The 13651-nt window shown below is 37.9% G+C and overlaps 1 protein-coding gene across 1 annotated transcript in view; it reads right to left on the reverse strand.

Annotated features, from left to right (window-relative positions):
• The window catches only part of Hormad1 (HORMA domain containing 1), a 29546-nt gene that overhangs the window by 15725 nt on the left and 170 nt on the right, over positions 1 to 13651 (reverse strand). The window contains exons 1-7 of the mRNA XM_052178586.1: positions 13623 to 13651; positions 12792 to 12845; positions 11424 to 11568; positions 8092 to 8155; positions 7230 to 7266; positions 4379 to 4399; positions 4115 to 4141 (exon numbers count right to left, since the gene is read on the reverse strand). The exon at positions 13623 to 13651 is cut by the window's right edge and continues 170 nt beyond it. Coding sequence (XP_052034546.1) covers positions 4115 to 4141; positions 4379 to 4399; positions 7230 to 7266; positions 8092 to 8155; positions 11424 to 11568; positions 12792 to 12845; positions 13623 to 13625 — 351 coding nt within the window. The 5' untranslated portion in view covers positions 13626 to 13651. The remainder of the gene's footprint in view (positions 1 to 4114; positions 4142 to 4378; positions 4400 to 7229; positions 7267 to 8091; positions 8156 to 11423; positions 11569 to 12791; positions 12846 to 13622) is intronic.

Here is a 13651-nt window from a genome sequence, read left to right on the forward strand (position 1 = left end):
TAGCACACAATAAATATTTAATAAATACAATTAGTGCACAGTAAGGCTGCTTACTTACTAATGAAGACAATGCATAACTATAAAAATACAGTGATGAAGCTGGGCATCATGGTACATGCCTTTAGTCCCAGCACTTGGGAAACAGAGGCAGGCAGATCTTTCTGAGTTCAAGGCCAGCCTATTGTACATAGTAAGTTCTGTGGTAAGCAGGGCTATATAGAGAGACCCTGTCTTAAAAAAAATAAGAAATCAGTAATAATTATTTTCTGAATAATTAACTTAATCATAGCCTTTCCCTCAAAAGATCTGCTTTGTCTTTATGGATGTATATTAAGCATTACTTGTTGGCAATAATTAAAAAAAAAGGCACATAGCCTTTCTCAACCTTGGAATATTTAGCTTATAAAATCCACTGAGTCTAATTAGGGCCTCTTACATGTACACGGGTATCAAGTTAATGAGCCATGGGCACCTTACCAAGGGTTATTTCATTGCGGAAAAAGGTCTCTTGTTTCTTCAGCAACTATTAACTGTCAATTGTGTCTCAGCTAAGGGTGGGGGATAGTTTGCTTTCTTTGCATGTCAGTACATACTCAGGAATAGAAGATAAGTTTTCTTTAAAAAATGTTTCATTTATTTATAACAGAGTTTTAGATATTACAGGCTGGATTCAATCTCTTTATAGTGAATAACCTTGAACTTCTGATCCTCTTTCCAGCCAATTCCCAAGTTCTGAGATTTGAGGTGTATGCTACTATATCTAGTTTACTAAGGGCCGTGTATAGGTTAGACAAACTTTCTACCAACTGAGCCATATCCTAAGCTCTAATCAAATCAAATATACTTCTAGGACTAAGTCAAACATTACATCTTAATGGTTAAAATCCTCACATGGTGAGCTGGTTTTCCTAGTTTAAATTGTGGTTTTTGTCTCATCTGCCATACAACCTTAGGTAAGAAACCTTGAATCCAGAGACATGGCTTAGCTGGTAAAAGAGTTTGTTATACAAGCATGAGTGATAGAACCCAAATTTCAAGAACCCATATAAAAACTGCTGAACGTGTTTGTATGCACTGGCAATCCTAACACTGTGAGGGAGCAGGACAGGAGGACTACTAGGGCTTGCAGTCTAACAGCCTAGATTCCAGTTCACTGAAAGAACTTATCTCAAAAGAAGGAGAGTGATAAAGCATGATACCCAATTTGTGCGCAAAATTTTTGTGTATATGCACCACAGATAAAAAAACACACATTCCTAATCTGTAAGGGGTGATAATTCTAATTAGGTTATGATGAATAAATGAAGGGTAATGCCAATAAAGCCCAAAGGATAAATCCTGTTATAGAGTAAGTAAGTTCTTCCAAAGGCCAGGGAATGGGTTTGTGGTAGAGAGCTTGCCTATCACATTCTAGGCCCTAGGTTCAACCCCTAGTAAAACAATAAAATAAAAATAATAAAGAAATCCCTAAAATTCAGAGTGGTAGCCCACACCTGTAGCCTCAGGAGGTGGAGGCAGGAGTATCTCTGTGAATTTAAGAGCAGCTTGGGCTTCATAGTTTTAGGGCAGCCTATGCTAAGAAAGAAGTCTCAGTCTTTGATAAAGATGGGAAGGTGGAAGTAGATGTTGGTAGCACTCCAGAGGCAGAGGATAAGGCCAAGGCAGACAGATCTTTTGTGAGTTTGAGGCCAGCCTGTTTTACAGGGCCAGTTGCAGGACAGCTAGGGCTACATGGGGAAATCTTGTCTAACAATACAAGAGGAAGGTGCTGAGTTTGTAGCTCATGGCTTGCCTAGAATACAGGAAACCAGGATTGGTAGCACTCTTCTGTAAATACCAGGACAAAGGCAGTGGGTTTGAGGATCAGAAACTCAAGGTCATCTTTTATATAGCAAGTTTGAGGCTATCCTAGCTTACATAGGTTGACCTTGTTTCAACATAGACTACTGTATGGAGTCAGATGTCAGGCAACATAGGTTATTTCTAATAGTTTATTAGACTTGAGGGCTAAAATCAGTCACTCATTATAATGAGTATATTTATCTTTTAAAATATAAACAACAAGGTACTGGATCAACTGGAGGTCAGCATGTAGAAAAATGCAAATTGGCCCCTTGTACAAAGCTCAAGTCCAAGTGGATCAAGAACCTACACATAAAACTAGATACACTGAAGCTTATAGAGGAGAAAGTGGGGAAGAGTCTTGAACATATGGGCACAGGGGAAAATTTCCTGAATAGAATACCAATGGTTTATGCTCTAAGAACAAGAATCAACAAATGGGACCTCATAAAACTGCAAAGCTTCTGTAAGGCAAAGGACACTGTCAATAGGACAAAACTGTAACCAACAGATTGGGAAAAGATCTTTACCAATCCTACACCTGATAGAGGGCTAATATCCAATATATACAAAGAACTCAAGAAGTTAGACTCCAGAGAGTCAAATAACCATATTAAAAAATGGGGTACAGAGCTAAATAGAGCTCAACTGAGGAAACTCGAATGGCTGTGAAACACCTAAAGAGATGTTCAACATCCTCAGCTATCAGGGAAATGAAAATCAAAACAACCCTGAGATTCTACCTCACACCAGTAAGAATGGCTAAGATGAAAAACTCAGGGGACAGCAGATGTTGGTGAGGATGTGGAAAAAGAGGAACACTCACTCCTCTAATGCTTGTGGGATTGCAGGCTGGTAAAACCACTCTGGAAATCAGCTTGGCGGTTCCTCAGAAAATTAGACATAGTACTATCTGAGGACCTAGCTATACCACTCCTGGGCATATACCCAGAAGATGCTCCAACAGGTAATAAGGACACATGCTCCACTATGTTCATAGCTGCCTTATTTATAATAGCCAGAATCTGGAAAGAACCCAGATGTTTCTCAACAGAGAAATGGGTACAGAAAAATGTGGTATATTTTTATATACTATTAAAAATAACAAATTCATCAAATTCTTAGGCAAATGGATTGAACTCGAAAGTGTCATCCTGAGTGAGGTAACACAATCACAAGGGAACACACTGTATGCACTCACTGATAAGTGGATATTAATCCAAAAGCTCAGAATAAACAAAGTACAATTCACAGACCATATAAAGCTCAAGAAGGAAGACCAAAGTGTGGGTGCTTTGGTTTTTCTGAGAAAGGTAACAAAATACTCACAGGAGCAATTATGGAGCCAAAGCGTAGGGTAGAAACTGAAGGAAAGGCCACCCAGAGACTGTCCTACCTGGGGATTCATTCACCAAACCCTGACACTATTGTGGATGCTAAGAAGTGATGGCTGAAAGGAGCCTGATACCTATGTCTCCTGAGGGGCCCTGCCAGAGCCTTACAGATAGAGAGGCAGATGCTAGCAGCCAACTATTGGACTGAGCATGGGGTCCTCAGTGGAGGAGTTGGAGAGAGGACTGGAGGAGCTGAAGGGGTTTGCAGCCTCATGGGAAGAATGATGATGATGACCAACTGGACTCCCCAGGGCTCCCAGAGACTAAGCTATCAACCAAGAGGTACAAATGGTTCCAGTTGCATTTGTGGCGAAGGAATGCCTTGTCGGGCATCAGTAGGAGAAGAGGTCCTTGGTCCTATAGGCTGAATAGATGCCCCAGCGTAGGGAAATCAAGGGAGGGGGGTATGTGGGAGGGGGTTGGGAGGAGGGGCTTCCTCATGGAGGCAGGGGGAGGGAAGATGGGTTGGGGGTTATCTTGGAGGAGGGGAAACCGGGAAAGGGAATAACATTTGAAATGTAAATGAAGAATATATTCAATAAAAATAAATAAGTAAATAAATAAATAAATAACACTAAACAAGCCTCACCTCAGAAGGTTTACAAGGTTCAAACATGAAAGAAATATGGAAGTGTACTGATTAAAATATAAAACATGCCAGAGAGTGATATCGCACACCTTTGATTTCAGCACTGGGAGGTAGAGGCAGATGAATCTCTGTGAGATCAAGGCCAGTTCCAGGACAGCCAGAGATAGGCAGAGAAATCCTGTCTCAAAACAAACAAACAAACAAAACACTCCCCACAAAAGCATAAACCATTAAAAGAGTTTGTGTTTAGACATTAGAAGCATTACATTTCTAACTCAAGCACACTTACCTGAGGATCTTCTGGATTGGTATATACCTATGTAAAAATGAATTACAATTAAGTAAAGCTCTTACTTAGGACAAAATTGTACATTAAAGTATTAAGTTGATTTAGTGAAACAAAAGAAAAAATGAAAATGATATTTCCAGTAAAGTTTCTTTTTCCCCACAGAATACATCAGCTGATTAAATAAAGCGACATAAATCATCTGATAGTTTCAATGTCATTTAATAAAGGGAAAATTTGACAGTGTTAAAAAATACAAGTACTTACAGCTAGAATGACCATCCTTAGCTGAAATACAACAGAGAACAAAAATCTTAATTGTATTCTATAAAATGCATTTTCATGATGGATCATAAATTCTTTGTACTAGTTTGGAGGCTTGGGAGTGTAACTCATCAGTAGAAAGAACATCCACTTAGCACATGCAAAACCTTGAGTTCCATCTTTGGTGTTTCCCCATCCCCAGAGAAGGATTTTTATTCTATCTTTTAACTGTTTCTTTTCTTTTCTTTTCTTTCTTTTCTGGAGTTGGGTGAGGGTATGGTGCTTTTTCAGAGTCTCACTAAGTAGCCTTGGCTGTCCTAGAAATTGCTATGTAGTCCAGGTTGGCCTTGAACTTAAAAGAGATTCACCTGCTTTTGCCTACTGTGTACTGGAATTAAATGCCTATGCCAGTACACCCAGCACTCAACATTTACTTTTAAAAACAAGTAACCATTGTGGAAAATACACTTCATGTCTATTCTCTCAAATAATTTCTTTTCCCTTGGCTTTCTGATGGCTGAAATTCATGTCAGCATTTTATTTCACTCTGTCAAGAGACAGAGGCAGGAAGATCTTTGTGAGCTTAAGGCCAGCCTGGTTTATATAGTGAGTTCCAGGCTGTCAGGTCTACAAAGTGAGACCCTGGCTCAAAAAATAAATAAATAGGGCTAGAGAGATGGCTCAGTGGTTAAGAGCATTAACTACTCTTCCAGAGGTCCTAAGTTCAATACCCAGCAACCACATGCTGACTGACAATCATCTGTGATGTGATCTGATGTCCTCTTCTGGTGTGTCTGAACAATGTAGTCATATACATAAAGTAAAATAAGTCTTAAAAGAATAATAAAAGTAATTCCAGTTCCCTATAGCTTTCCTAAAATGCTTAGTCATTTAACACTATTAGAAAGTATTTCTCTTTGTTGTTGTTTCTTTTTTTTTGAGACAGGGTTTCTCAACTCATTGAGAAACCTCTCCTGCAACTCATTCTGTAGATCAGTCTGGTCTTAAACTCAGATATCCACTTTCCTCTACCTTCACAGTGCAGGAATCAAATGGTTTTGTTAATCACTGCTAGCTTACCAATGCTCCTGTGTGCCAGAATGTATATGGTGTTCCATATTTACTGTCTTAGTGAGAAAGTTAAGAGACTGGGGATAAAAATTCACCTTCACAATTTTAGGATTGGACAACTCTGTATACTATGATACTATATCAAAAGGCTTGTTGTCTATTGTAAAATCTTAATTAAAATTTCACTATTTATTAAAATTTCACTATTGCTGAATAGTGGTGGCAACATACCTTTTGATCCAAAAACTCAGGAGGCTGAGTCAGGTGGATCTCTGAGTTTGAGGCCAGCTTGGTCTACAGACTGAGTTCCAGGACAGCCAGGGCTACAAAGAGAAACCCTGTATTTCTTGAAAAAACAAAGAAACAATCCCACAAAACTTCAGTATACTGACATGATTTCAAATCCAGCATAGGTTCTATAATGAGTTCAGTCTAGCTATGGCACAGAGACCCTTACCCTAACCATTTCAGAATTTGTGTCAATTTAACTTGAACTATATGTGAAAATTTATTTTGCTGTGCTGAGAACTGAATTAAGGGCCTTGCATATGTTATATAAATACTCTGCCACTGATCTACTCAGCTCAAGGAAACTTATTTTTAGATTCTAATTAAGAAAAAATTTATAGGTTAGGTATGGTGCTGCACACCCTTAATCCTAGCACTCTGGAGGCAGAAGATCTAAGTTCAAGGCCATCTAGGGAAATGCTGTAAGACTCTGTTTCACTTGATAATAATTATTACTTATTGCTAGCCATGATGGTACATGCCTATAAACCTAGAATTTGGGAAGTAGAGACGAGAGGAGCAGAAATTCACAGCTGTTTTCAACTATGTAGTTAATGCTTGCCAGTCTGGGATACAATAAACTGTTTTTAAAAAACCCCATAAAATCAGAACAAACTATTAAAATACTAGTTTAAAAGCATGTTTAAAAATACATGTAAAATTACTATAATGTTTTAAAATATTTAAATTCATTTTTATGAGTTAATATGTGTTATTGATGTTAATGACTGAATGCTGGTTTATTAAACCTAGCTTGGCAGAATTTGTTTAGTATCAATTACATTAACTTAAATGAATTGAAGACTGGACTTTAAAATATTCAAATGCAGTCAAGCATGATAACTTATGTCCTTATACTAGCAGTGGGGAGGCAGAGATAGGCTGGTCTCTATTGAATTCAAGGCTAGTCATTTGCTAAATAGCAAATTCTAGGCCAACCAGAAATACCTAGTGAGATCCTATCTCAAAAATAAATAAAATATTCAAATGTGGGGCTGGTTAAGAGTAGTTAAGAGTACTTGCTGTAGCTGGGCGGCGGTGGTGGCGCACGCCTGTAATCCCAGCACTCTGGGAGGCAGAGGCAGGCGGATTTCTGAATTCGAGGCCAGCCTGGTCTACAGAGTGAGTTCCAGGACATCCCAGGGCTATACAGAGAAAAAACCAAATCCAAAAAAAAAAAAAAAAAAAAAAAGAGTACTTGCTGTTCTTGCAGAGCAAAGTTTGGTTCCCAGTACCTATATTGGGTGGCTACAGCCACCTATACCTCTAGCTCCATGAGATCCAATATGCTTTTCTGGCCTTTATAGACACCATAAGACATGTGTACACACATGTATACATTCATATAAATAAATAAATATTGAGAATATCCACATATTCACATTTTTTAGTAATCAAGACTGGACTATATGAAGTTAGTTTAAATTACTCTCTTACTACATGATAACTCCTGTTGTATCTATAGGGAAGGGAAGAAGAGTTGTGAAAGACTTACATATTTCTTCTGTAAAGCATCATAGCATCCTAGCATCCTAAAAAAAAAAAGCCAAATATATTCTTTTATATTGCATACATTTTCAGGAAATAGTTCTTTTCATAAATCTCTATATTTACTTTTAGAAAATATAGCTAATAATTAAAGCATCTCTCTTACTAACTACCTTAAAACTAAACAAAATAAAACAAAGAAATAGGCTGGTGAAATGATGCAGTGATTAACAGTGCTTACTGCTCTTGTAGAGAGGCCTTGGGTTTTTGTCTCAGCACCCACAAGACAGCTCACACTGCCTGTAACTACAGTTGTGGGGTTTTATACTTTCCTCTGCTCTTCTTGGGCATCTGCACACACATGGTATACTTACACGCACTAGGGCGCATAAAAAATAAAAACCATCCAGGCAGTGGTGGTACAAGGCTTTAATTCTCTGCACTCAGGAGGCAGAACCAGGCAGATCTCTGTGAGTTAAAAAGGCCAACCTGGTCTACAGAGTGAGTTTCAGGACAGCCAGGGCTACACTGTGAAACCCTGTTTCAAAAATAATATATATATGTATATATATACATATATACATAAAAGAATAGCAATAATAATGAAGTAGAAATATGGAGATAGGAGGACAGAAGGGAAACTACAAAATAGCTGACAGCTATTTGTACAGTTATAATAAAAATGAATCCTATTTACATGGAACATGAAATTTAAAAATTAATACATAAATCCAAAGAACTAAAAACATGGTACCCAGGGCTAAAGGGTTAATCACTAAAATCTTGTTATATACTGAAAAGTATTTAATGTATAAAAAGTATGATTGGAAAAATAGTAATTTTCTGCCTTTAGGTATTCTTTTACTTACCACTTCACTAGCTGTGAAGAACCTGGGCAGTTTTTATCTTCTTTCAGAATTTTGACACAGAAATCTTAATGAAAAATGAAATAACTATATAAGTACTTATAACTAGTTGATTTAATTAATCAATAAATTATATTTATTTGCTTTGTGTTCTATGTGTATGTGTGTAGGTACACCACGTATCATAACACATATGTGTAGCAGCCAGAGACTTTTGGGAGCTGGTTCTCTCTTTCTACCATGTGGGTTGTGGGGAGTTAACTCAGATCATCAGGTTTGATTGCAAGGGCCTTTAACAGCTGAGCTATCTTGTCAGCCTCAACATTAAATTTTAAATATTTTCTTTAGCTATGAATTATAGTTATATTATTTTTTTTTGGTTTTTTGGATTTGGTTTTTTTAGAGACAGGGTTTCTCTGTATAGCCCTGGCTGTCCTGGAACTTACTCTGTAGACCAGGCTGGCCTCGAACTCAGAAATCCACCTGCTTCTGCCTCCCAGAGTGTTGGGATTACAGGCGTGCGCCACCACTGCCTGGCAGTTATATTATTTTTGAGACAGAATCTCACTATGTAGCCCAGGTTGGTCTTGAATTCACAATTCCCCTGTCTCAACTTATCTAGTATTGGGATTACACAAGTGTGTACCACCTACCTGGCTCATTATAGGCATATTATTAGTGCCAGCTTCCAAATAATTGGTACTCTTTATTATAAAATTCCATCATAATGAGTAAGAATTTAAATTGATGGGTAGGAATTTTCCTATTTCTGTGGCTTAGTTGGTGTTTGTCTAACATTCACAAAGTTCTAGGCTGAATCCTGATTACCAAGTAAACCAGGTATAGTGGTACATGCCTATAATCTCAGCCCTCAGAAGAGAGGCAATGAGAACCCAGCGTTCGAGACCAGCCTCAGCTATTATGTGCAAGGCCAGACTGGGCTACTTAATACTTTGGAAAAAAAAGGTGGTAGGGCAGAATAGTGCACAGTATTAAGAGTACTGTCCAATCTCCCAGAGGACATGTTAGATTCCCAAGACTCAGTGGCAGTTCACAGTAATTCTGGTACCAGGGGAACTGATGCCCTTTCTAGTCTCCAAGAGCACCAGGCACATACAAGGTATGCATACATACCAAAAATAAAACAACCAAAAATAAATAAGTAAAATTTAAGAAAATTTGGATATAACTTTTTTTTTCATTCAATCATTTTCTGATAGTCTTAGAATGTTTGCTATGAACTCTTATTTTTCTGAAATATTTGGTAACTAGACCAAAAGCTGACTCTCAGATAAGGACTCTGAGAGGCATAACATGTAACACATTGAAAAGAACTGAGAGCATCACTTTGTCTCAGATTCTTTAGTTCATAAACAGGAGTAAGAGCTATTTCATAAGGCTGTAGTATGTTTGCTAGTTTGACATAAGTTAGAGTTATCCAAAAGAAGGGAACCTCAATTGAGAAAATGACTCCAAAAGATCCCACTGTAAGACATTTTCTTAATTAGTAATTGTGAGTGGGGCCACCCTTGGGATAGTGGTACTGGGTAAATACTGGGTAAAAAAAAATAGGAAAATAGACTGAACAAGCCATGAGGAGCAACCCAGTAAACAGCACTTGTCCATAGCTTCTGCATCAGCTCCAGCTTTCAGGTTCTGGTCTTGCTTGAGTTCTTGACCTGTCTTCCTTCAGTGATAGACTATGACGTGGAAGTGTAACCCAAATAACTTCTTTCCTCCCCAACTTGCTTTTGGTCATGGTGTTTCATCATGGCACTAGTAATCCTAACTAGGACATTTAGTATATGAATTGATGAGATAGTAATCATAACATAGTTATGATTGGCAAATTGTCCAGCATATAGTTGGAGCACAATTTTATGTACATACCATTTATAAGCAAAGAAAGGAATTACTGTAGTATAAATTGGATGTGTTTTACTTCCTTTTGGGCACTTTTGTTGTTTTTTGTAGCCCTGGCTACCCTAGAACTCTATATGTAGAACAAGCTGACTTCAAACTTAGGCATTCACCTGCCTTTTCCTCCCAAGTACTGAGATTAGGACACAGGCCACCATACCCAGTTTAGGTGTGGCCTAAAGTGTGATTTTAATTTTTTACATAGGATTTAAGTATCTCAGGGCAGGCCTCCAACTTGCTATGAAGCTGAGGATGATCTTGAACTCTTAATCCTTCTAACTTTACCTCTCAAATGCTGGGGCAATAGATATGTGGTACCACATGTAGTGGTTTGAATAGGAATGGCCCCCATAGCCTCATGAGTTTGAATCCTTGGCCATAGGGAGTGGCACTATTAGGAGGTGTGGCCTTGTGGAGGAAGTATGTCACTGTGGAGGTGGGCTTTGTGGTCTCCTATGTTTAAGCTATGCCCAGTGTGGCATTCAGTCTCCTGCTGCTGTCAAAATCAAGACGTAGAACTCTCAGCTACCCCTCCAGCACCATGTCTACCTGCACGCTGCCATGCTTTCTGCCATGATGATAATGGACTAAACCTCTGAACTATAAGCCAGACCCATCTAAATGCTTTCCTTTATAAGAGTTGCCATGGTCATGTCTCTTCACAGTAATGAAACACAAACTAAGACACCATTCCTGGCTATATTTTGCTTCTTTAAAATTGCATAAACACATATGATGCCAGTGTAACAGTTTTAAGCAATACTTAAATCTGTTTACTTCATTGTTAAAGGCCTAATGTTAGGTAAAGTTATGTCACACTTGCAAAATTGAGGGAAAAAAATGACAACTAAGTTATATCCCTAAAAAAAAAGTGCAGAAGATGTAGCTAAACAAAAGAGCACATTTCTAGTATGTATAAGTCCAAGTTTGATCCCTAGGAAAAAAAACAACCCAATCTTCATATGAATGTCGCTACATACATTAAGAGCACAAAATAGGAAACAACCTAAGTTGATTTGTATGGCCATACAATGGAATATTATTCACAGTGAAAAGGAATCAATTATTAATCCATGTTACAGCATTATGGTAAGTGAAAGAAGTCAGAAAGAACATACTGCATGATTCCTTTTGTGAAAAATATCCAGACTAGGTATATTCACTGAAACAGAAAGCAGTTACTAATCTAGTTAGGAAGATTGGAGAGGAGAATGATTTATTATAGATGTGTTTGAGGGTGGGGCAGTGGTGAAATTTTCTAAAATTATGGTGGTAATTGCATAATGCTGTGAGCACTGAATCATTGAACTATATACTTTGGTGAATTATCAGGTTATGTAAATTACATCAATAAAACAACTACCAAAAGTCACATTCTCTAAAAAGCAAAGAAGGTCCTAAATATTGTAGATTACCATCCAGATATCTTGTCCCATAAGCACGTTCTGGAAATATTCCTCTCAAATAGGTGATGCAGGATACTGAAACAGCTAGGAGCCTCTTCACAAACATCAAAGACTGATTCTCAGTTGATATCTTATTGGGAAATACCAATGCACTCTAAAATTCAAGGGAAATTATAACATTTTATTGACATTTATTGAAAACACAGCTTCCATGAGCTTAAAAGCAGAGTCTAGTTTTGTATAAGCACAGTACTTTCCTAAATAATTCTCCAAAATCATCATCCCCTAAAATTCACTGCAAATTATAAGGTACCAGGGTGTGTTCAGGGTTAACAGCCCAAGAATAAAGCAAAATGTGTTTAACAGTCTTAAGAATCCTTGAGATTTCAGGGCATGGTGGTGTAGGCCTTTATTCCGAGCACTTAGAAGGCAGAGGCAGTTGGATCTCTATAAGTTTGAGGCCAGCCTGGTCTATGGAGCAAGTATCAAGATAGCCAGGGCTACTCAGAGAAACCCTGTCTCGAAAAACAAACATACAGAAAACCAAGAACTTGGGGGCTAGTCAGCAGACAAGAGCATTGCCTGCTCATGAGGACTCAGAGCAAAAATTTCATTCCTGGCACCCATACAGTGCCTAACAGAATTTTACTTTTGTTCCAAGGGTTCTAATAGCACTGTTCCCACATAGTACAGACATACATGCAAGCAAACCACCAGTACAAATAAATAGAAAAAAGCAGCACTTTGAGCCATGGGTGGCAGCAAATGCTTGTAATCCCAATGCTCAGAAGGCAGAGGTAGGTGGATCTCTGTGAACAGAGCCTAGTCTACATACAGAGTTCCAGGCCAGCCAGTGCTTCAGAGTGAGATGCTATCTAAAATAGTAAAAAATAATAACAAAAATAATAAAGATAAAAACACAGTCTCTTAGAAGGAATTTCCTCTCCTTAGTGGCATAGTTCTAAGTATTCACTCTTTTCATGAACATCAGCTAAAAACCATTATTAGGAAAAGGACCCCTCAGAACAAAACGCAAGGCACTGTGTTCATATGTGGGTGGCTGAGAGAGAGCAAGCAGGACTCAATCTTACTTGCACTTTACAACTGTCACATTTGGCTGGTTAGAGCTCCAACGAAGGAGATGTCACTGAATGAACAACTTATGGTAATATACTAAATGTCTAAAAGAATTCTACCTTACTTTTTCCTTAAAGAATGTCCTAATATAATTAAATCATCAAAATACTTGACTCTTATATTTATATTTAAATAATAAAATATTTACAAGTCCAGGAAACAAGAAACTCAACTAAATTAATATATATTAAACAAGAAACTCAACTAAATTAATATATATTAAGTCATAAGAAATCATACCATGGAAGCTGTCCTCCGCAACTGCATAGTGGCCATCTTCCAAGAAATATTTTTCTTCAAACATGTAACACAAATATAAATTTTAATTTCAGATTTAATTTTTATCTCTAAAATTCTACCTTATTACATATGGGATTTTTATCTTAAAAAATTCAGAATTTTACTTAAAATGCAATCTTTAAAATGTCAATGTAGCCGGACAGTGGTGGTGCATGCCTTTAATACAGGCACTTGGGAGGCAGAGGCAGGTGGATCTCTATGAGTTCGAAGCTAGCCTGGTCTACAGAGGGAGTTCTAGGATAGCAAGGGCTACAGAGAAATCCTGTCTCAAAAAATAAAAACAAACAAAAAGTGTTAATGTATTACATGCCTATAATCCTAGCATTTGGGAGGCTGAGGCAGGAGGATCAGTATTTCAAATTTATTCTTGGCTGGTTAGCAAGTTGTAGTCCAGGCAAGACTGCCTGACACCTTGTTTTCTTGGGGGGGGGGGTACCTGATAATTAAAATAATACCAAAAATAGTCAAATCAGATGACTCCTTTATCAGGCTCAGTATGCACTGCTGCTCTGAAATAAATATGCCAGGAGAGGGCACAAGATGGTTGACCTGGTACAGGAGCTTGCCTGCAGGCTGATGATCTTAGTTGGTAGGACCAACGTGGTAGAAGGAACAAACAGATTCCCATAAGTTGTCGTCTGACTTCTACACACGACATGGCATGTTCATATACATTCTCCTCCCTGATATGTATTGAAAACATCTATAAGGTCAGCAGAAAATAATATTTAAAAAAAGTTTTCTCCTCATGTAGCCAAGAATGAAGTTCACCATTTTCTTTCTTTCGCAGCAGGTCTCTC

The sequence above is a fragment of the Apodemus sylvaticus genome, chromosome 4 (assembly GCF_947179515.1).
Source record: "Apodemus sylvaticus chromosome 4, mApoSyl1.1, whole genome shotgun sequence".
In the NCBI taxonomy this organism is placed as follows: Eukaryota; Metazoa; Chordata; class Mammalia; order Rodentia; family Muridae; genus Apodemus; species Apodemus sylvaticus.